This window comes from Salmo salar, chromosome ssa22 (assembly GCF_905237065.1).
Source record: "Salmo salar chromosome ssa22, Ssal_v3.1, whole genome shotgun sequence".
Lineage (NCBI taxonomy): Eukaryota > Metazoa > Chordata > Actinopteri > Salmoniformes > Salmonidae > Salmo > Salmo salar.
In genome coordinates this window covers 19933284-19958307 of record NC_059463.1, presented here as the reverse complement: position 1 = coordinate 19958307, position 25024 = coordinate 19933284, and the positions used below count along the sequence as shown (strand labels likewise).

The following is a 25024-nucleotide window of genomic DNA, read 5'->3' as shown; positions in this document are numbered from 1 at the left end:
AGTGATCCTTGATGAAAACCTGCTCCAGAGCGGTCAGGACCTCAGACTGGGGCGAAGGGTCACCTTCCAACAGGACAACGACACTAAGCACACAGCCAAGACAACGCAAGAGTGGCTTTGAGACAAGTCTCTGAATGTCCATGAGTGGCCCAGACAGAGCCCGGACTTGAACCCGATCGAACATCTCTGGAGAGACCTGAAAATAGCTGTGCAGCAACGCTCCCCAGAAGTCCCCGACCTCTGTACTTCCGAGAGGAGCCGAAGCCACCCGAGATCCCTCGGGAATCATCGGGGACGGGCGACTCGTTCACTCTGGAGCCTACGCAACTGGGCAGAGCTAGATTATCGCCTAAGGAATGTTCACGTAGGCTGAGCTCCAACAGTTGTCTGTATTGTGGTGCTGCGGGGCATTACATAGCCACCTGCCCAGTAAAAGACCAGGCTCATCAGTAGGTACGAGTACACTGGTGGGCCAGACTGGGAGTTTTCTAACTCCCATTACTCGTATTCCTTTTCATGTTATCCTGCTGTGGGGTGACCAGTCTAAATGTCTCCGGGTGCTGATTGACTCTGGGTCTGATGAGAGTTTTATGGACACTACTCTGGTATTTCCATTTCCATTTCCATTTTAGTCATTTAGCAGACACTCTTATCCAGAGCGACTTACAGTAGTGAATGCATACATTTCATACATTTTTCCTCCGTACTGGCCCCCCCGTGGGAATCGAACCCACAACCCTGGCGTTGCAAACACCATGCTCTACCAACTGAGCCACACGGTATCTAACCTAGGTATCACCTCACAACTCCTCTCTGTTCCCATGGACACCAGAGCACTGGACGGACACTCCATTGGCAGAGTCACGCACAGCACAGTTCCCACTAACCTGCGGGTATCAGGCAATAACAGTAAGTCCATACAGATTCTCCCTCTGGATGTTCATGGCTCCAGAAGCACAACTCCGTTATTGACTGGACCACTGGTTCTATCCTGGGTTAGAGCCTATTCTTCCACTCATATTGCCTTAAGGCGGCGCTGCCTCCCCCGGAACGTCCTCCTACGGGTTTAGGTAAAACCTCGGATTTCTCTGCCATTCCCGCAGAGTACCAGGACATGTCAAGTCAACCAGCGTGTTTTTTCCATGCTCCTGTTTTACCTAGTCTCTGTTTTTCTAGTCCTCCCGGTTCTGACTCTTTGTCTGCCCTGACACTGTACCCGCCTGCCTGACCATTCAGCCTGCCCTGACCATGAGCCTGCCTGCCACCCAGTACCTTTTGGACTCTGACCTGGTTTATGAACTTCTGCTTGTCCTTGATCTGCCTCTTGCCTGCCCCTTGTTTTTCAATAAATATCAGAGACTCGAATCATCTGCCTCCAGTGTCTGCATCTGGGTCTCGCCCTGTGTCGTTATAAGGCCAAGGACTAGATAAAGTGTATTTTTACCTGGAGTTTTTCCTTATTGTAGGCTACTACTTTTACAACTTTAAGTCTTGAAATCTTTGGTTGTTTACTAAACTACTCACTCTGTTTAGTACATGGCGTCACATGTGAATCGTTAAAGAGATGGGTTGAGCTAAGGCTTAAGAGGGTGTGAACGATGCTGAATGGGTGTAGACAAAGAAGAGCTCTCCAGTAGGTGTACCAAAATATTCAAGGGACATTTTCTCAAAAGTGTGGTTACAAGTTTATCAACTTTCAAAGAATAATTACTTTCCCATTGTTCCTCAACTGCTGTGTATGGTAAAACATTTTCTATCACTGAGTCTCTACTTTTATTCAATGTAAAAAAAAAAACAATTTCAAATGTTGCTACATAATAAGGCAGTGGTCACAAATGAGGATGAACTGTCACTCCAAAAAAGGTTGACCAATAGAGACGCATCATCTATGCCTCCCTCTAAACCCCATGTACAGGGAATGAATGTGGCAAAACTTGGCAAAAGCAAAAAAAGGCAGAGAAAGCAAATGGCAGGGTAAGTTAACCAAAGATTATTTTTAAATTGCAAGCAAAGAAGAAAGTTATCATTGAAAATGTTTCTCTGAAAATGTTTTTTTTGTTGCATTAATTTTTTTTACAATTAATTTGTTCTTGCCTTTCGAAATGATTTCCTTGCTATATTCATTTTGCTCTCAAAACGTTTGGTTAATGTTTTGTTTTCCAAATCATTATTTTTGTTGCAATAGTAAGAATGTTCTCCAATTAAAAAGGTTTGCTTGACATTAAAGGCACAAAAGTAATTTGATACACACGCGCCTTTGCGCGCTCTGGAGCTCCCTCAGCCCCCTCCTGACAGCGAATGTCTCTGGGACGAGCGTGAGGTCCCACTCTGTCTGTCAGCTGCGTTACACCTCGCTTGAAACTGCAGTGCGCGAAATATCCACACGCCAACTGAATGGACACGCCGACGCGCACGCTGTTTGTTTATTTCGGAGAACATGCAAATGGGGTTATCCCGAGAGGCTGCACTTACCGATTGCCACTCTCCCTTGCTCCACCGGTACGGAGAGGGGCAGTCAGTGACCCGGCAGGTCTGGCTGGAGGCCGGACGGGAGGATGGGGGGCATTCAGTCTCCTCCGGGCTGCGCCGGTTTCCAACCTCACAGAAAACTTCCCGCTCTTGTATTCCATTGCCACATGACGCTGAGCACTGAAACGGAACAGGACAGAAGGTAAGATGTATTAAAAACCATTCTCTACACGTCTGATATTTACTTGATTGTGATGTGTACAAGTTGACTGTAAAAATGAAGTCAATGTGTGATATTTTTTTTAATAAATGAAATATTATTTTTCGGAATTTTAATTGACTATAAAAAGCACCGGAAGCAGAATTTCAATGAATCATGCATTATTGAACTCAATGTAATTCAAACAAAAATGATTAGACGCACTGTTATTCTTATCTCTGCAATTGGTATAACCTCAAAGGATCGTATATGGCGATACAAGTGTCACATCTCTCTCTTTAGTCTTCTAATCACCTGTCTCAGTGGAACAACTAGTCCAGCCAACTACTTCCTACATTCAAATTATAGACTTGTTGAAACCAAATATGCAAATGATGTACTCTTTAACATACATGTAGTGTATTTGACGTTTAAAAAGCCTTCTGAAGTTGATCCTTTCCACTTTGTAATTTCAGCCTCGATTTTCCCTGATGCAAAATGTATCAACCCCTACACAAATGCCCGTTAATTATAATCCACAAAATAATTCACATTTCCTATTGCTGCATGATTCTTGTCCGGCTCAGATTAAGATGCTACATCTGTAGAGTTTCATTATTCATTTCTATGTTTATTACCCTCATTTTAGACCTGTGTGGAATTGAATTCAGGAACCACATGCAGGGAAGGTGGTTGCACTAGTCAAGGCTACGCTACACCCACCTTCCTTACTTTGCACAGCAAAGATGTCAGTCACACACACTGGTTTAACTTACCGGGGGTTTAACCTGGGTTAGCTAGCATAAGTCTTTAGGTCTTCAATAAGGTTATTTACATTTTAGTCATTTAGCAGACACTCTTATCCAGAGCGACTTACAGTAGTGAATGCATACATTTCCAACATTTTTTTTTTCCTTTTGTACTGGCCCCCCGTGGGAATCAAACCCACAACCCTGGCGTTGCAAACACCATGCTCTACCAACTGAGCTACAGGGAAGGCCATGTATTTTAGGTTATGTCCCTGCACGAGACTACACTAACAAGCAAAGCACTTCGGTTACATGTGCCTGGGAAACTAATGTTTTGAAAGATACAGGTAGAAACATAGTTAAATGGCATAAATGGTTTGTCATTTTGTTTGTTGACTCACACCAGACCCCACTGTGGTTTATATGTAATACAACTTGACTTAGAATTACATGCTGGCTTCAGGTTGAAGGACACAGCTTATTATTAAGCCTTTGACTGCTGTACCACTACAATTTTAATTCAATATCATTCACTACAATTTGCCTCAATATCAACAGCAATACTTCTAAGTAAAGCTAACACATCATAATCATTGCATAACATGATATTGTATTATTCCAAAACGTATTGGTCTAGAGCTTTGATCCAAAAGATCTAACCACAGGACTTTGTGTGCAAGAGAAATGTAAGCTTGAATCAAGGTTGTGTTTGCAGAATTTAAAAAAGTGTCTTAAAAAGTGGGGCAGAGTGTAACCACAGTGAAAACCCTCCAGCAGGATGGGGTTCTTTACACACGTGTGTTCCGACTCCTCTGTGTTATTAAAGAGCAGATTTCAACCCTCTGTGAAGAGCTCGAGAGAGAGAGGGAGCGAGGAAGAGGGAGTGGGGGTGTGGGTTTCTCTCCACTAGACAGTCAAGTTTGAACCTCTGCCTTGAGGACATTGCATTTTGAATGTATAATGTCTTGCTGATTTAACCCAGTTTTTTTACTTAAAAAATGCAAGAAATGTAAAACATTTCATCAATTTAATCTACAGCTGCACACAACAGAAATACATCTGGAGGAAAATCCCAACATGTAAGTAGAAAGAATGATATTGGTTGGTGGGTACACTCTTAGAAAAAAAGGTGCTATCTAGAACCAAAAAGTTTTATCCGGCTGTCCCCATAGGAGAACCCTTTAAAGAACCCCGTTTAGTTCCAGGTAAAACCATTTTAGGTGTCATGTAGAACCATTTCTAGAGTGGGTTCTACATGGAACCCAAAAGAGTTCTAACTGGAACCAAAAAGGGTTCTACCAGAAACCAAAAGGGGTTCTCCTATGGGGACAGCCGCAGAACCCCTTTGGAACCATTTTTTCTAAGAATGTAATGTTCACTACTACCTTGTTTTCCTCACATTTGTGCATGTTCAGCAGCCCTATCTAGGTCTTTTAAAAATACTGTATTAGAAACATAAAATGACATTAATAAGGCAAATCTAATCATGTTTATATGTTTAATGTGTATGCTTATCGTCTTAAAAGAAAAAGAGCCACTTTCAATACTGTTAATCCTGATACTGTTTGTACTTACATTTGAATTGGTTTTGTGCACCAACATTAATGGCTAACAGGGCATTTTCCTAAGGGAGCTTTTACGTGGTAAAGGCACATGAAGACCATTATTACACATGCCTTAAATGATTATAAAGTGTCTTAATTGATTATAAAGTGCATTTATTGGTGTGTTTTTGAGTGAGTATTTGTGTGAGAGTTTGTCTATCTGTTAATGTGTATATTATTGTGTGTGTGTGAGAGTTTGTCTATCTGTTAATGTGTATATTATTGTGTGTGTGTGTGAGTTTGTCTATCTGTTAATGTGTATATTATTGTGTGTGTGTGTGTGTACATGTTATTACCACCCACTCGACTGTACATGCTCTTAAAGGTTAGAGGACTGTGTGTGTGCGTGTGTGGATCAGTAAACACATCCAGATGTCCATACCCTCCTGAGCCTCACAGAGCGAGAGGTAAGAAATCACCTTGTTAAATTAGTTGCATGTTAACCATTAAAAGCCCCAAGCATCCCATCTCTTTATGCTACCTATCCTCTCTATATTTCAACAATGTGTATTCATTTAATTGTCAAAACAAGAAAAACTAAATGTGATTTCTGAAAAAGCTTTCATTGGATTTCTTTCATATTAGGTTCACCTGCTTGAAGAAGGAATATTTCCAGTCTGAAATGCCATAATTGTAGTATTTAAAGGTAGACTCAGCTAAATGACGTTGCCACGAGCAGCACCGGAGATATTGAGATGAGCGAGATGCAACCCTTCACTATCACACAGTCACACACAGTATCTGGACAAGTGCATGGGTTCGCTTCACGCTGTTCACAGCGTGGTAGCCAGGGCATCAAAACAGGGGAGAAGTTTAGCCTCACGCATCAACGCTCTTAGTTGTTGTGGAAATGTACCCACAAAGGTGTTTATTTTCTGCATCTACATCATATTGCTGAGTCTATCTTTAAGACTATATTACGAATGACTAATGATTTCTCGAACGTCATATTTCATAATCACATTCAAAATAAAGCTGATTGTTTATGAAGGAACTACTCGCAATGGCTTAAAGGCAAATACCACTCAATAACAGTCAAAATACAGAATGTGTCACAGTATGATGCGTTTTGCATGACACTTTCTGTATTTTGAAAGTTCTATATCTTCAAAAGTTGATTGCTTACATGTAAAACATTTACATGTAAGATAGTGTTTGAGCGGTGTTTTCCTTCAACCACTGGGTACATGCGTAGGATGTCAGGTGTTAGGTAACATGTGGAGTGTTATTTTTAGTTTTTCTTTATCTGCCAATTTTGGATGTAATTTTGTTTTGTGTGCATTTCTACATTATGTAAAATGGTCCATGGCTACCATAGAGTGTCTGTTAAATAATTATGGTACAGTACATTCAGTGAAATCAGCTGTTACCTGGTTATATTAATACGATTGTTAGGGAGATGTATGCAATAGAGCTGTTTGAGATAGACAACAAGTCCTCTGAGGTATGGAGGGCAGATGTGTATCTCTTCTGGGGCCCTGATCAGTGTAGAGAGAGGAAGAGAAAGAGACAGAGAGGAATAGAGGGGGAAAGAGCACCAGGCTCTCCAGCTGGGGAGGTGCGTGTTGGGAATGTGTCTGGCCTGCTGTGGTAAGTGGATTGTCTCTCAGGCCAACCTGGACTCAGGGGTAGCCATAACATAGTAAACGAAAATCCGTGACTAGTATTTTTTAAACATTTTTAAATGTAACCTTTATTTAACTAGGCAAGTCAGTTAAGAACAAATTCTTATTTACAATGACGGCCTACCACGGCCAAATCCTAACCCGAGACGACGCTGGGCCAATTGTGCGCCGCCCTATGGGACTCCCAATCACGGCCGGTTGTGATACAGCCTGGAATCTAACCGGGGTCTGTAGTGATGCCTCTAGCACTGAGATGCATGTCACCCGGGAGCCCAAAGACAGAAGACAGAAGGTTACTTAATGCAAAAACAAAAGTAGTGTGGTTGGTCGGGGTGGATGGGTCGACATATAACGCAAACGTCTAGCAACCCAAAGGTTGCATGTTCGAATCTCATCACGGAAAACGTTTGCATTTTAGCTAATAAGCAACTTTGCAACTACTACTTAGCATGTTAGCTAACCCTTCCCCTAACACTAACCTTAACCCTTTAACCTAACTCCTAACCTTAACCTCTAACCCCTAGCCTAGCTAACGTTAGCCACCTAGCTTTTATTTATTTATTTTACATCCACAAAATAATACATACTATACCAAACGTAACAAATCATCAAAAATATCTGTCGTTCTGCCCCTGAACAAGGCAGTTAACCCACTGTTCCTAGGCCGCCATTGTAAATAAGAATTTGTTCTTAACTGACTTGCCTAGTTAAATAAAGGTTAAATAAATAAAATAAAATAATGTAACCATACCAAATGTAACATATCATACTAATTTCAGTGTCATGGATTTTCATTTTCTATGTTACTTCTAGTCTATGAGACCAGACTGCTCTGGCTGGGTAGAGGAAGAGGAGCCTCTGACACATGTTTCTAATTGGGGAGGTATAGGATAGGAGGGCGGGCGGGCGGGAGGGAAGGAGCGTGGCGAGGGGGAACTTCATGCTGGCTAAAGTCTACCTCAGCCAAGCCCAGATGAAAGTGGAGGCATGGCTATCCCTCCCTCCCACTGCCCCAGATAGTAGCCCAGTATGGGATCCTGTCAAACTGCCAGAGTGATGAGCTACAACCCAGAAGACAGACCACATTTTGAGGTGCCACAGAACACGTATTACTGAACAGTCATGCATGTTAGAAACTCAGACACATACCTCACAGTGCACCAGTGAATCAGCAAGTTAATGAGCATTAAAATGAAAAATAATGAGTGCTGAACTGGGAGCGTGATTGGTGGTGGTAGCATGTAGTGTTTATTTCAGGTTTAAAGAGTACCTCTCCCCAGCTCCCTGTCTTCCATTTGGGGCAGCGGCGCCCCCGGCAGCTCCTCTCCTTGCTGGGTTGGGTCAGGTGTTTACAGTTGTCCTCTGGAACAGGTCGACCGGATCGGGTCACACAGCTCACCTTACGGTTCTTCGATCCTTTACCACAGGCGGCAGAGCACTGCAACAGGAGGTCAAGAGGAGGTCAAACGTAATAAATTGTTTATAGATAGGGGGTGTACAGAGATCAAATACCAGAACAATGTCAAATACCGGATGACAATGAGTATACTATAGAACACTTTTATCATTCACTTGAATAGTTTTTCAGTCTACTTGAGAACAAGATCACATGTACAGGGCTTCAGAGTACACAACAGGTTAGTGACATTTTCATTAGCAAATACGGTATGTAACATGAGGTGGGACATAAGCTCATGTGAATAGGTTTGAGACATACATTTAGCACTTTGACATGACTTAAGATACCAATGCACTGCCATTTACACACAAAACAATCTCTACAGTATAGCATTTTAGATTTTAGTGAATGCAAGCTGAGCGTACAGAAATGTGCGACGGAAGCGGAGGCCCCTCTGTTAAACAGATGAAGTCCACAGAAGGTAGAGTCATGAGAGCCAAGCAGCACACAGTCACCAGCCACGTTCACATCCAGGTTCATTGAGCTGGCCCAGGTCTAACTCTGTCTGACAGGCAGGCACCCCACACACCAGCACCCCCCAGCACAGTCAGGCGCTCCCAGGCCTGTGAGTTCAGTGGGGCTGTTGGGTTGGGGTTGGGTAATCAAAGCGTCTCAGAGTGTGAGGACAGATAGGATGCGACAGGCCCTGGGTTGAACGAGTGCGTAGCCCAGCATGACGCACTGCGCTGCCCAGCGAGGGATCGCGCCGGACAGGAACCCACAACGACCTTTCACCTCATTTAGGAGAGGGAGGGCGGGGCTAAATATCACCAGAGCCCATAGGACAACGAATGGCTCAATAAGGAGGAAGTTACCCCCCCCCCCCCCGGAAATGACTGTAGAGGTGAGCGCCCTATGAACGGATTTGCTTATTATACATCATAGGCATTTCATTTTATATTAAGAAATTAAAACAAAAAGCACAAAATGACAAGGAATGACAAATATGTTACTAAATTCATTTAATTTAAGGGATTGATGCTGTACAGTGATGAATCACAAATTGTTTCAGATGTATAACCACAGACACCAATTTCATATAATAAACTTGATTGAAAATGAAACCTTCCATCGAATGTTAGTTTGTTCCATTAACAAATAGAAAATGAAGCTAAAACACCAACGTGTGATTACTTGCTGTATTTCTTTGCTCTAATGAATTTCAATACACATAAGGGAGAACATTTAAATGTGAGTACTGTACTGTATGTGTTTTTTTACATTTAGGCAATCTGACTTAGTCGCCCAGATGTTCCCCACATGCATACATCTGGGAGAGGCTGTTATTGGGGCCCAGCAGTGTGAGAGTCTGTCACCAGTTACAGTTAGCTCTCCTTTATAATAACCACTTGAGGCCAGATATCAGTCTGCATGACAACTTGAGGCTGCGTTTACATAGGCAGCGCAATTCTAATATTTTGCCTAATTATTGGTAAAACAGCTGATCTGATTGGTGAAAAGACCAATTAATGGAGCAAAGATCAGAATTGGGCTGCCTGTGTGAGTAAACACAGCCTCAGAGCGTGCAGCACACTTCTACTTTTAAGGTGCAGTTATTGTCCATCTATGGTGTTTTAGTTACCATAAAAAAATGTGATTCTATTGATTCACCCATTGGCCTATGAGCAGACGTCACAGTGGTGTTTGGAATTTGGAGTGAGGTAGACACGAAGAGTACACACACAGGCTACGATCATGGTCATGGAGGGCCATTTAGGAGAAATAGCATTTTACAAAGGTTTAAATCATTTAATAAAATGCATTTACAATGAGGGGCAGGCAGCCAGACTGCTGCTTTTTAAATGTCAGACCATTCCTCAAGGTTTTATATACTCTTTAAATGAGCTTTCCAGCCATAGTGCTCTGCACCAATAACTTTCTATTACCTTGGGAATCATTACAACACTGGGGAAGTAAATCACCAACCAATTCTCTATATCCACAAATACTATGGGTATCCACTAGACACCTTCCTTTCATGTAGTTAGCTAGTGTGCGTGTTCCATGCTGGAACTTACCCTACAACCTACCACGTGCCAACCATTTAATAAACTAGACTATATTTTAGCATACTCCGAGTGAGATTTATACTTTCATGTCAATGTAAACTGTAATCATCACAAAACTGCCTTTTATCTACAACACTATTTTCAACTATCACGCATTCAGACACAATTTTATTTTATCATTCAATCAGATGCTTTTATTACAGTGACAAATAAAACAGTGCCTCTGACAGACCACTACTTGTGCCTAGAATACACCACATTCCGATGCCTGCGTTCCGTCCTGGAATTCTAAAGAACCCAGGCGACAGGGCCTTTCGGGCCCCCACAGACAACAGGGCTTTCCTGGCTTTTTTTCCTGGGATCACAGCCCTTTCCCAGAAGCCCATCCATGCTGATTAGATGTACAGGGAAGGGGCCCCTCCCAGATCAAACGTGACCCTTGACCCCCAATGCACTCCTGCATTGTCTTTCTGACGGGCTCTCATTTGAGTCACTGTCACTGGCCCCCCGCCATCGGAACAATGTCATCAACCCGCCAGTGAAAAGGGGCAAGGGGGGGACTGGCGAGAGGCGGATGAGGGGGCGACGTAGTTGAAGAGAACGTGTCGTCAGGCGCACAAAAAAACATGTCAGCCATTAGGAATGAGCACAGTAAATGGGAGTCCTTCTAGCCAGTGTTACAGAGAATAAAGATTTACCTTGGTACGAAAGGCATTGAACTCTCGCAGAGACAGAAAAATCATAATTGCTCAAAGAGATCACTGGGTCCCTGACCTCATAAGACAACAGAGATATTGCTCAGTGATTTGTACATTTTCATTCACTGAAAACGCCCCTTTCAAAACACCAGTTAGAGAGCTTGAGTAATGCTCTCTGCAGAGATAACTTGCAGAGAATTTCCTATCTTAATCCATAGGTGATTTGGTTAACTATATGGACCACTTCCACTTCCATGTTCCTACTGTAATTAGTGTAAAGCCAAAACCGGTAATCTAAAGGTAATCTTCGTAATTAAAGCACAGACATGTTGATGAGATTTTTAACAGGACTACAAGGTTGCCTGTGGTAGTATAAGTGAATGTGTTCACTTCACTGTTAGTGGTTCTTCATGGCAATTATCTCATTTAATAAAACTATTTTTAACAAAGTGTTCCAGAGGGTAGGTATCAGTTTTCCCCCTAAGCACTAGTCCTACTGTAACTAAGATAAGGTCAGGAGTGCAGATGTCTTGTCTCTCTTCTCTCATATGATCCATACAATAAAACATGTTTCTGCACGCTAAATAAACTAGCTAGAGGACTGACTAGAAAGGAAATAAGTATAAATGGATGTTTTGGAACTTAGTTTGAGAATAAGCACTTGTTCGTGATGGTTCGTGAATCGTGAACATTATCTTTTACGGTAAATAATATAAATGAAAGAAACATTGCTTTTTAATAGTACCTCTACTTCACTTTAATAGTTACCTTTCTGTGAGCGAACAAATTCAGCAAGTTCAAATAAAATTAAATATTGACATGACATTATAATGAAGTAGAAATAAATACACATAATTACATAAATACGCACAAATGTCCTTGAAACCCAGACTAATACTGCCATATGGAATGAGAGGCATAGAGTATTTTATTTCAAGAGCCTGTTCATATCATCAAACACATTGTAAATGAATCATGCCTTACTGCTAAAATATGCACCATCAACTCCAACAAGGAGCCAGCTGTAATTTGTGGCTCTAGATAAAATAATACAACTGTGTTTTATTCTACACATCAAATGATCGACAATTCCACATTGCAATGAGACTTAATGCGTGTGGAGTTGTTTCAAGTAGGGTAAAAAGTTACACACTCTTATTGGATTTGTCATAATCAACCCAAACCTTATGCTACCTTGTCAATACTCATATGGAGATTGTTAGAAATGATAGTTTTTCTTTAGTGAACAAGGTATGGTAAGAAATACACTCACTTCCTGCTTGAGAGCTGTGTTAACAGGCCCTTAAAATAAGGTGTGATGTCTGCAACTTATGCACACACATTAATTACCAGGAGGTTACAGTTAGCCTTAGGAATGACTGGGTGGGCTCCAGGCAGAGGTTACGCCTAACCACAGGTCCAAGATCAGCTTTCACTACCCCGATTCTACTCAACTATTAAGAGGTAGAACAAAACACAGACCCTGGATCTGTGCTAAGGGCCAACATCCTTGGATGGCCTTAACATCATGATGAATTAGAATGAGAATGCAGCCCTCCAGCAGAAGATAAAGGCGGGTGGGGTTAATAGAGAATGAGGTAGACACATACGACTGGCTCAGAGGATAAGCTCCAGGTATATAGAACACTATAAACTCTCCCTGTGGTCGCAGGTACTGACTGTGTGTTCACAATGCTAGGACAAGGGGCATTCTCTTTCAGCTACAACAAAAACAGGTTTGGTGGTGAATAAATGGAACACACTTCAAAAGTTATCTTTACCTTTAAAAAAAACTATAACACATTTTCACCTAACATAACTATTTTTTTTTTAACATAATCAATAATCAACTCATCATGAAAAAAAATTGGGCAAAAAATTGATTATGAAAAATGACTCAAAACAACAGGTGTTTACATACATATCTCTATGTCACAATAGACAGTTTGTGACCTTAAGTTATTTTTGTTATTTTTTTTATGTTTACATCTCATTTCTCCCTTGTTTTGCAAAAGCACCATTGTAAGTATCATAAGTTAATGGCTAGTTGAGTTGTGTTTGTTCTAAGTGAGGTATGGTTGAGCATAGCATATTTTCACATGTGTATTGAGCACTGGTGAACACACCAAAATAAACTATTTACAAAGCAAATATATAGACATATCTAACAAGACATAAATACACTCATATCAAGCACCTTTTGAGCGGTGGGCCTTGGACCTACTGGTTTGGCTGGGTGCTTATGTCTGTGCTAGTAAAAAGGAGGGAATCTGGGTCAGGACTTCAAGCTGTGGTAAAATGACTATTACCTTGAAGAATCACATAATATATCAAATAACATGGCTATCACCTTATTCTACAGTCCTATTTCAGCTGGTGTTTACTTGTTCTTTACTGAGAAACCCTATTGTTTCTTTAAGAATTTAGCATAATTGGTAACTAGCCAGCCCATACATGACTAAAAAGTAATTATTAGTTCATTACCATGTAACTACCATTTTACAATGTAATTTCAGTAAATAACAGTGGACTGTAAAATAAGGCAGAAACATAAGTTAATTAGTAACTTCTCTATAATTAATAAGGAGCAATCTGCGATTGCTACATCTGTTTTTTAACTTTTAAATATGTACGCTTGTTTCACCCCTTTGTTGGTGAACAATGTAATTGTAAACAAAACACTGTATTAAAACATGGTTAAAACATGGATGGTCAGTCCATGCATCCATAGATCTGTCTATGACTTTGACAGTGGTTACATTTCTCCAGCCCCATCCCTCAGCTGTTTACTGAAACAGTGGTGGGTTGATGCTTTGTTATTGTTTGAACTGCAGATTGCCCCTTTAAGACCAATTGAATTCCTACAGTTATGATGGTCAATAAAGCTTTAGCATCAGAATGATATATATAGTGCCTTCGGAAAGTATTCAGACCCCTAAACTTTTTCCATATTTGTTAGGTTACAGCTTTTTTATTACTTATTATTAAATTGTTTTTTTCCCCCTCATCAATCGACACACAATACCCCATAATGACAAAGCAAAAACAGGTTTTTAGAAATGTTTGCTAATTTATAAAAATGTGAACCTTCACCACCAGTCTGAGGTCCTAAGCGCTCTGGAGCAGGTTTTCATTAAGGATCTCTCTGTTCTTTGCTCCGTTCATCTTTGCCTTGATCCTGACTAGTCTCCCAGTCCCTGCCACTGAAAAACATCCCCACACATGATGCCAGGTTTCCTCCAGACGTGATGCTAGACAGTCAGGCTAAAGAGTTCAATCTTGGTTAATCTGTCATGTGCCTTTTACTGTCGAGTGGCTTCCATCTGGCCAATCTACCATAAAGCGCCTGATTGGTGGAGTGTTGCAGAGATGGTTGTCCATCTGGAAGGTTCTCCCATCTCCACAAAAGAACTCTAGAGCTCTGTCAGAGTGACCATCACCTCCCTGACCAAGGCCCTTCTCCCCCGATTGCTCAGTTTGGCTGAGCGGCCAGCTGTAGGAAGAGTTTTGGGGGTTCCAAACTTCTTCAATTTAAGAATGATGGAGGCCACTGTGTTCTTGGGGACCTTCAATGCTGCAGAAATGTTTTGGTACCCTTCCCCCAGATCTGTGCCTCGACACAATCCTGTCTCGAAGCTCTACGGAAAATTCCATCGATCTCATGGCTTAGTTTTTGCTCTGACATGCACTGTCAACTGTGGGACCTTATATAGACAGTTCCAAATCATGTCCAATCAAGTGAATTTACCACAGGTGGTCTGCAATCAAGTTGTATAAACATCTCAAGGATGATCAATGAATCAATGCACCTGAGCTCAATTTCGAGTCTCATTGCAAAAGGTTTGAGTACTTATGTAAATAAGGTCTTTATATTTGGTCAATATAAGGTCAATATATTTGATATATTTGAAAAAAAATCAAAAAAAATATTTTCGCTTTGTCATTATTCAAAAATCAATTTTTTAATAAGGCTGTAACGTAACAAAATGTGGAAAAAGTCAAAGGATCTGAATACTTTCCGAAGGCACTGTATATCTCTAGAGTACAAAAAAAATGATATAGTCCAAATGGAGTTGGTGCATTCACTTGGACTCTTTCCAGGTTATTTTCTTTGCCACGTGTAAAAAAAACTATGAATAGCACCAACACTTGAGTATACTGTATCTCCATTCTTTGGGTGTTTACAAAAAAAAACAAGGCATCTTAAATTCCTGATATACAGAAACATTCATCAATATTGCATATGAACAACGATTGACTGTGTGCGAATACAAAGAGGTATGAAAGAAACTTTGGAGGTTAATGGTACTGTATATACAAAGGAAACCAAGAAGAAAATCTCTTAAGTAATAAATTATATTTTAAAACAATATCTTACAAACTAGCTTTGATTCTGAAATACCAACTGATCCTGAATTTTGAACACTGACTAAGACTGATAACAGAGAAAGTCTTCCTATGGTCACAGCTGTCAATGAAGCATTTCATATGTTGTACTTTTTGGTGTGTTGTGTGTATTGTGTGTTTATCTTTTCTCTTAAGTGCAACAGAAATCAATTCCCATCTGTCTCTAGAAGGATGACCAGTCTCAGGCACCAAGGGAAAGGGTAAAGGTGAGGTGGAGGTGAGGTGAAAAATGGAGTTTCCAGCATGTAAGTCTACAGAACCATCCTTCTCCCTCAAGTTTAATTATTTGTTTGTTTTGCTTTGTCATGCTACACAGTTTAGTGGTGAAACTGTGTGTGGTGAAATGAGAGGACTGTTAAAAAAAAAGAGGGGGAAGAAAACAAAAGGGATATATTTACGAGCGTACCGAGCTCCATGGGTCTGTGCTCCAGTGGGGGTTAGACGGGCACGACTGAGTATTGCACTGCTCACGGTCGGGCGGTTTGTCAAGAATCTCACAGCTCAGATCGTTAAAGCGCTCTCCGTTGGGCCTTTGACACGCCACGAGCCGTGTCTTTATTCCTCCCCCACACGGCTTGGTACACTGCAGGACAGAGCAGAGGTAAGAAGGAGTGTGTAGACAAAGTTAGGACAGTTGATTCCCGCCATTGCTTATCTAACGTACAGTATGTCATCTCCACCCAACATACACCTACCTATCTAGGACATCTAACCCCTAATTTCTAACTTTTAACCCCTCACCCCCAACACAACCCAGGAGGCACATGAAGACATACAGCCCAGCAATTTCAGAAGAATGGAATTATAGAATAATAACCGCTGTCAGAACGCCAAGGTTCATAACGATGGGATGAAGTCATCAAAGTGCAACTAAACCAGGAAGTGTATCAGTGCTGTAGGGCGGATTGTGTTCTCTCACCTCTCCCCAGTTCCCATAGACCCACTGTGGACAGGGTCCGGACTCACAGGAGCGCTGCTCGATGGGTTTGGAGCGCTCCTCACAGTTGTTGACAGCATAACCATTCTCATCCTGGCACACCACCACACGCCTCTGGAAGCCGCCGGCACACGTGCTAGAGCACTGACGTCACATGGAGGAGAACACCGTTTGAGACAGATGGATAACACACTCTCACACGTACAGGTATGTGTGCACTAACTCAGAGAGACGCAAGTAGACATCCAAACACTAATACATGTACTCATCCATGCAAAGGTATGGCGCTCATCTATACACACATACCTCACTCAAACAATGGGTTACAACAAGAATACATTTACCAAGAAACACAGTGTCACATACTGCAGACCTTTGCACATACACACACCAGCTACAATGAAACAAGTGCACACACAAAGACCAACACACCATTTTTAAATGCAAACGATAACAAACTAACACACAGTATGTGCAAAAAGGCACCCATTGACAGACAAGTATACAAAAGCACACATACATCATTCTTGCAAGTGTCAGCTTGACCTCAGAGACTATGTGCTTTAGGAAACTGGATGGATAATGCACTGCTATATTAAAACACATATCCTCTGGAAAAGGAAGGAAGACATCCCAAAAATAGCCCTTGCTATTTCCCATGATCTTTTAAATAACACCAGCTATTTGGGGACACAGATTGCTGTGCAACTAACTGTAATATCCCCGTTTTGAATAACAGCTATACAATAGGCTACTAACTGCCAAAACCATCAGCAAAAACTCATTGACTTCTTGGGTTAGGATACATGACGTTGTTACGTCACAGACAGACAGCCTCATAAAGGTCAACATCAACACAAGGCTGAGATAGTGCTCAGCTGTGCTGCCTTCCAACTTATACGATTGTAATGGAAGACCACTTAGGTTGTATGCATTAATTTAATGTTAAGGAACCTTGGACTCCAAGATGATTGTAAATGGTGGTAAGAAACTCACCGCTCCCCAGGGTCCTGTTCTCCACTGGTGGGCCTGGGCTCGCCCTCCACCGCGCCCGTCGGCAGTCGTGGGCAGGTTATTGCGGGGGCCCCCGCTGGGTGAGGGGAGGGGCCGAGAGTCACTGGAGCGGGAAGCAGGGCACTGGGACATGGCACACTCCTGCTCTGTGGCCGGACGGTCATCAGCGTCACACTCCACTACGTCCACTATCTGATCACTGAAGTTCACACACAGCACCTGGCGTGTGGTCTTCCCCTGCCCGCAGGATACAGAGCACTGTGCACACACACATTCTCACAGTAAGAAACAAAGCATATAAACACAAACAGAATTTTCTGCAGCAGCTTAGGTCAGTGTCTTGTCTCTTTAAACATGGTTGACCCAAACCGATCTTCCTTAAAGAAAATGAAACAGAGAAGAGCTTCTGCCAAAGACTCATGCTGCTCCAATTACGTCTGGCCAAGTGGAGTAAACTGGACTGTATCTGTCTTGCATAAGACCTGGCATTATGCAACAACTGTCCACTGTACTGTACTGTACCATGCTACTGAGCCAAGGGTTTACTGTCTAGGACTCAAATAGGTGTGGATAAAACTACAACACTGAGGCGGCTTTTACAGTTAGGTCTTATAATGGTAGAACAGCCATTAAACTACATGGCCTAACTGGGACATCCACCATGCCATAACTATCACTCCCTCCATCAGGGTTCATTTCCGGTTCCATTCCATATCAAGAGCGTGTAAAGTGAACGTTTACAGTCAGAGCGGTCTCTCTCTGTGGCTCTGTTTGCTGTGGCCTTGGGCTGAGCTGCTTCCTGCCTTCCTGGAGCCCACTGAGTTGCTCTGGAATAAATAAGCAGTCAGAGAGACCCTCCCTCCCACAGCCTGTATCTAGCTATCTCTGTGTGTGCATTCGTGCGTGTGTGTGTTTGTGCGTGGTGGTCATAACTGCAGCATGGTGGGAGTATGACTAGGGCTCTCTGTCTGATGAGAAACATCTGCAAACATGGTCCCTAGCCCCTCTCTCCAGCCCCTTGTTCCTCACGCGTCCCTCTATCCCCTTGCCAACCCTTCAAACACACCAAAGCCTGTTTCATCTCCTCCTCCCCTTGGACCAGAGAAACACACAATCACACAAAGTGATTATGAACAGTGGTCTGAAAGGTTCAAACCACAGCTAAACAAACCTCAGATATTATAATCCACTGAGCTGGCTAGGGATTTTATTGTGAAATACAACTTAATGAACAGTGCCGACAGAGCATATAATGGTAGTCAGATTTCCCTCTCGAAGAGTTCACTATGGAATTGAAGGTTAAAGGCCCAGTGCAGTCAAAAACTTGATTTTGCTGTGTTTTATATATATTTCCACACTATGAGGTTGGATTGATTCGTTAAATAAGAAAGAGAGTTCCAAACCTCTCTGCCAATAACAGCTAGATTTCAGTTTTCCCCTCCACACTTACACTACATGACCAAAAGTATGTGGACACGTGCTCGTTGAACATCTCATTCCAAAAACATGGGCATTAATATGAAGGTGTTTGATTGGGTTGACGTCAGGGCTCTATACAGGCCAGTCAAGTTCTTTCACACCGATCTTGACAAACCATTTCTGTATGGACCTTGCTTTGTGCATGGGGGCATTGTCATGCTGAAACAGGAAAGGGCCTCCCCAAACTGTTGCCACAAAGATGGAAGCACAGAATTGTCTAGAATGTTGCCGTATGGTGTAGGGTTAAGATTTCCCTTCCCTGGAACTAAGGGGTCTAGCTCCTCCACAAAACTTTACAGTTGGCAGAGTTCTCCTGGCATCCGCCAAACCCAGATTCGTCAGTTGGACTGCCAGATGTCGAAGAGTGATTTATCACTCCAGAGAACGCGTTTCTACTGTTCCACAGTCCAATGGTGGCAAGCTTTACACCACTCCAGCCGATGGAAACCCATTTCATGAAGCTCCCAACGAGAACAGTTCTTGTGCTGACGTTGCTTCCAGAGGCAGTTTGGAAATCGGTAGTGAGTGTTGCAACCGAGTACAGATGAGCTCTTCAGTAAGGCCATTCTACTGCCAATGTTTGTCTATGGAGATTGCATGGCTGTGTGCTCAATTTTATATACCTATCAGCCACAGTTGTGGCTGAAATAGCCGAATCCACTCATTTGAAGGGGTGTCCACATACTTTTGTACATATATTGTAGACCACTCCCAGACAGTCCTAGCAGAATTCTTACTTGAGAAATTGCTGTGCTAAAAAGCAATTATTATAATTTTTTTACCATTTTAATTGAAAATAATCACAGTAAGGTACATAATTGTTACTCAGAAATTATTTGATATTGAGATAAAAACGGCTGCATTGGAACTTCAAAGACATTAGTAATGGATATAATGGATATATGAATTTAATATCCTTAGCCACAAGACCCTGTAGTAATGTCAAATATTTTAAGTGTACATGGTAAACGCATTAAACATTGGTGGTTGATTGAACGAAAGTAGTTACTTACAGATGTCCATTCAAGGACCTTCCACTGTCCGCAGGCCACTACAGAGCATACCTCCCTGGCCGGGGGCTTGGCCAGGTGTGAGCAGGCAGAATCCTCTGCAACCCCACCCTGGTTGTCACGGCAACTGACATAGCGCATCCGGGTCCCTTTGCCGCAGGTGGCGCTACACTGTGGTGGAGATGGAGGCAATTAGTACAATTGTAGTACAATACAGTACAACACACAGAGTATGTAATTGCTTCATTGAGTGGTGGAGTAACTGATAGAACCAACCTGTGTCCAGGAGCCGAACCTCCACTGGGTTTTGTGTGGGAGGTGGGAGGGCACTTTGGTCCCCGGGGGAACCGGGTGGCTGATGGGACACTGGGTCAGTTCACAGTCCTACAGGGACAACCATACACATCCATTAAACCAATTACAGTGACAGAAACACAGCATACTGTACTGTCATCTACTTACTGTACAGCTCTGACAGACGTGTACCCATCATCAGACTAAAAGTAACAGTGTTACTCTGACGGATCCCAGAAATACAGTGTTAAACCCCTCCATCGGAATAACCTGATGCCTTTCATAACATGTCACAGTGGAGAGGTATCCCAGGCTCCAATGCCAACACTGGCGTGTTACTGGGCTCCTCCTTCTTCCGCCGTGCTCTCCTCCCCAGAGCCCTCACATGACCTTTGACCCCCTAGTTCTGGGTTGAGCAGAGAGGTGAGCAGAGAGGGGCCTAACTTAGGTATAGCTGTGTGACAGAGAGCTCCACATTCCACACTCCTCTGAGTGGAAATAAACAGGACACTTGCAGCCAGGCAGGCTGGAGAACACAGCCTCCGCAGCCTTACACTAACACAGTTAAATACATTGTAAAACATGGTGGTGGGAATAATAAGAGAAAGAATGAAGGAGGCAACCAAGACCTGTCTATGACTGTGGGTGTGTGTTGATGTATGTGCGTCCTTATATAAATAAAGGGGCCAATGTGTGACATCAGGGTCAACATTTCAAAGTGGTTAGATATACATTTAAATATGATTTTCTTGCAGCTTCACAGGTGTAGTTACAGGAATAAAAGTATAGATAGGCTAAATGAGACCATAATTCCACCTAGCAACAACAAAACATAATTCAAAATATCACTAGAAACACTGCATGTTTCTTTGTCATGCCTAGTTGCCAGGTCTTTTTGTGCTTTGGTCAAATTCTCTATCATTTAAAGCCATGCTAAACATTCCTGGACAACGAAAAAGATAAACAACAGCATTTCTATATGTTTTAATAGTGAATCTAATAATATAATATAATGAAATAATAATAATACAATGGGTTCTGTCAACAAAATCATTGACAATAATAATAACCAATAATGAAATCATTATAATCAGTAAACTCTTCTAGCATTGTGTGTGTGTGTGTGTGTGTGGGTCTGTGTCTGAAAACTATTATTTCTTCCTCTGTCCTTGTTTCCTCCACTCCTTGCCTCTCCTTGAAAGTGCATTGCAGCCGGAGGGGAGGAACCTTCACTCCTCTCCCCCAATGTGTTTGAGGAGGAGGTGAGGAATGGGGTAAACAAGGGGAGAATCTGATTTGCCCCCATGCAGTCTTTGTAATTGTATTTTTTAAATCATCACTGTATGTCTAATAATAAATCACCAAAGTATTTTTCATTTATTTCCCTGAGCCTCCTTTGGTCCTTGAAATGCTCAGATTGATCATGTGGGCGTTAGGAAACAAATGTGAAGATATTTACATACACAGCCCTGATTGGCTGATAGGCTGGTCTAGAGCCCACCCCCTTTAAAAAGATGAACAGTCATTGGTCTATGATAATCATATCACATTATGACGTCATGATGTGGGCCAAAAGGTCCATCCCACCTGAACCCACCTGAACCGAAATTCCAGATTTTTTTTTCAAACAGCTCTTACACAAAAAAGACCACAAAAAGGCCATCGATCACGTGGACTGGGATATGTTCCGCATTGCGGCGAACAACAACATTGACGAATACGCTGAGTCGGTGAGCGGGTTTATTAGCAAGTGCATCGGCGATATCGTACCCACAGCGTCTAATAAAACATTCCCAAACCAGAAACCGTGGATTGATGGCAGCATTCGCGCAAAACTGAAAGCGTGAACCACTGCTTTTAATCAGGGCAAGGTGACCGGAAACATGACCGAATACAAACAGTGTAGCTATTCCCTCCGCAAGGTAATCAAACAAGCTAAGCGTCAGTATAGAGACAAAGTAGAGTCACAATTCAACGGCTCAGACACGAGAGGTATGTGGCAGGGTCTACAGTCAATCACGGAATATAAAAGGAAAACCAGCCCCGTCGCGGACCGGGATGTCTTGCTCCCAGACAGACTAAACAACTTCTTTGCTCGCTTTGAGGACAATACAGTGCCACTGACACGGCCCGCTACCAAAACCTGCGGGCTCTCCTTCACTGCAGCCGACGTGAGCAAAACATTTAAACGTGTCAACCCTCGCAAGGCTGCAGGCCCAGACGGCATCCCCAGCCGCGTCCTCAAAGCATGCGCAGACCAGCTGGCTGGTGTGTTTACGGACATATTCAATCAATCCGTATCCCAGTCTGCTGTCCCCACATGTTTCAAGAGGGCCACCATTGTTCCTGTTCCCAAGAAAGCTAAGGTAACTGAGCTAAATGACTCCCGCCCCGTAGCACTCACTTCCGTCATGATGAAGTGCTTTGAGCGACTAGTCAAGGACCATATCACCTCCACCCTACCTGACACCCTAGACCCACTCCAATTTGCTTACCGCTCCAATAGGTCCACAGACAATGCAATCGCAATCACACTGCACACTGCCCTAACCCATCTGGAGAAGAGGAATACCTATGTGAGAATGCTGTTCATCGACTACAGCTCAGCATTTAACACCATAGTACCCTCCAAACTCATCATCAAGCTCGAGACCCTGGGTCTCGACCCCGCCCTGTGCAACTGGGTCCTGGACTTCCTGACGGGCCGCCACCAGGTGGTGAGGGTAGGTAACAACATCGCCACTCCGCTGATCCTCAACACTGGGGCCCCACAAGGGTGCGTTCTCAGCCCTCTCCTGTACTCCCTGTTCACCTACGACTGCATGGCCATGCACGCCTCCAACTCAATCATCAAGTTTGCAGACGACACTACAGTGGTAGGCTTGATTACCAACAACGACGAGACGGCCTACAGGGAGGAGGTGAGGGCCCTCGGAGTGTGGTGTCAGGAAAATAACCTCACACTCAACGTCAACAAAACAAAGGAGATGATCGTGGACTTCAGGAAACAGCAAAGGGAGCACCCCCCTATCCACATCGACGGGACAGTAGTGGAGAGGGTAGAAAGTTTTAAGTTCCTCGGCGTACATATCCCGGACAAACTGAAATGGTCCAACCACACAGACAGCGTGGTGAAGAAGGCGCAGCAGCGCCTCTTCAACCTCAGGAGGCTGAAGAAATTCGGCTTGTCACCAAAAACACTCACAAACTTTTACAGATGCACAATCAAGAGCATCCTGTTGGGCTGTATCACCGCCTGGTACGGAAGCTGCTCCGCCCATAACCGTAAGGCTCTCCAGAGGGTAGTGAGGTCTGCACAACGCATCACCGGGGGCAAACTACCTGCCCTCCAGGACACCTACACCATCCGATGTCACAGGAAGGCCAAAAAGATCATCAAGGACAACAACCACCCGAGCCACTGCCTGTTCACCCCGCTATCATGCAGAAGGTGAGGTCAGTACAGGTGCATCAAAGCAGGGACCGAGAGACTGAAAAACAGCTTCTATCTCAAGGCCATCAGACTGTTAAACAGCCATCACTAACATTGAGTGGCTGCTGCCAACTGACTCAACTCCAGCCACTTTAATAATGGAAAAATCGATGTAATAAATGTATCACCAGCCACTTTACAATGCCACTTCATATAATGTTTACATACCCTACATTACTCATCTCATATGTACATACTGTACTCTATACCATCTACTGCATCTTGATGTAATGTATCACTAGCCACTTTAAACAATGCCAGTTTTATATGTTTACATACCCTACATTACTCATCTCATATGTATATACTGTACTCTATACCATCTACTGCATCTTGCCATCTTGATGTAATGTATCACTAGCCACTTTAAACAATGCCACTTTTATATGTTTACATATCCTACATTACTCATCTCATATGTATATACTGTACTCTATACCATCCACTGCATCTTGCCTATGCCGTTCTATACCATCACTCATTCATTTATTTTTTTAATGTACATATTCTTATTCATTCCTTTACACTTGTGTGTATAAGGTAATTGTTGTGAAATTGTTAGGTTAGATTACTCGTTGGATATTACTGCATTGTCGGAACTAGAAACACAAGCATTTCGCTACACTCGCATTAACAACTGCTAACCATGTGTATGTGACAAATAAAATTTGATTTGATTTATTATAATTTTCACAATTTCAGAGTTTTATTTCGATTTCATAGTATGCCAATATCACAATACTCATTAGTATTGTGCCAAAGAAACAAAACACTTAGCGGATTTAACTTCTTTAGGAAAACACCCCTAATGTTGGATACAAACACCATTATGTTGTCATCCAGAGTCACATGTATTTATTTTCCAAGCTATACAATAGCACACAATATTTTACATACAGCTGGTTTTTAAAGGACCAAAGAGTTTGGTCTGTTTTGTGTTAAAATGTTTGCCATGGAAAAAATATTGCAATACTGATATCGTTCCGGGCCTACCTCATAGTGTGTGTGTGGAAATCTCATTAAAAAACAGACCAAAATCTTGTTTTTAAATGCACTGCCTCTTTAACATTTTTAGACAGTTCCAGGCTGACTGACTGACTGCTCTACCATAATACCCATGGCCTGTCCAGAAACAACCCCTAGCCCCTACTGCCCAGAGTCTAGACACTTCTGGAGATCTGAGAGGGATTGATTGGTGGTGACATGGTGAGAGCTCCAGCTTACCTTCTGAAAGGCTTGGTGGAAATTTGGCCGTATTGCTTACACCTGTCCAATCCTCTCAGATCTCCACAAGTGTCTAGGAGTAGGGGCTGCTTCTGGACAGGAAGTGTGGTGGACCTACAGCACGACTCAAGGGACGTGTGGTGGACCTACAACACGACTCAAGGGACCTATGGTGGACCTACAGCACGACTCAAGGCATTGGTTGGATGCTTCATTCCATTGCTATTCACACATGGATTTGCACAGGTGTAAGCTAGACACACCCACGGCACCCTACCAGGCTGATCAGACAGTTCTGGGTAGCTGAACACAGTCTCCACCATTCACACCCTTGCTTAATTCCAGGTAGTTAGA

General features: G+C 42.7%; 1 protein-coding gene and 1 long non-coding RNA gene across 2 annotated transcripts in view; one reads left to right on the top strand and one right to left on the bottom strand.

The window, feature by feature from the left end:
* The window catches only part of LOC106583028 (A disintegrin and metalloproteinase with thrombospondin motifs 9), a 71973-nt gene that overhangs the window by 15627 nt on the left and 31322 nt on the right, over window positions 1-25024 (bottom strand). Inside the window, exons 24-30 of the mRNA XM_014166769.2 lie at window positions 19936-20043; window positions 19663-19830; window positions 17153-17428; window positions 16139-16300; window positions 15626-15802; window positions 7917-8084; window positions 2473-2649 (exon numbers count right to left, since the gene is read on the bottom strand). Of these exons, the coding sequence (XP_014022244.1) occupies window positions 2473-2649; window positions 7917-8084; window positions 15626-15802; window positions 16139-16300; window positions 17153-17428; window positions 19663-19830; window positions 19936-20043 (1236 nt within the window). The remainder of the gene's footprint in view (window positions 1-2472; window positions 2650-7916; window positions 8085-15625; window positions 15803-16138; window positions 16301-17152; window positions 17429-19662; window positions 19831-19935; window positions 20044-25024) is intronic.
* Window positions 2385-7540, top strand: LOC106583029 (uncharacterized). The gene is made up of 3 exons (XR_001323429.2): window positions 2385-2671; window positions 4456-4496; window positions 5347-7540. It is a non-coding gene; the product is annotated as an uncharacterized lncRNA (long non-coding RNA).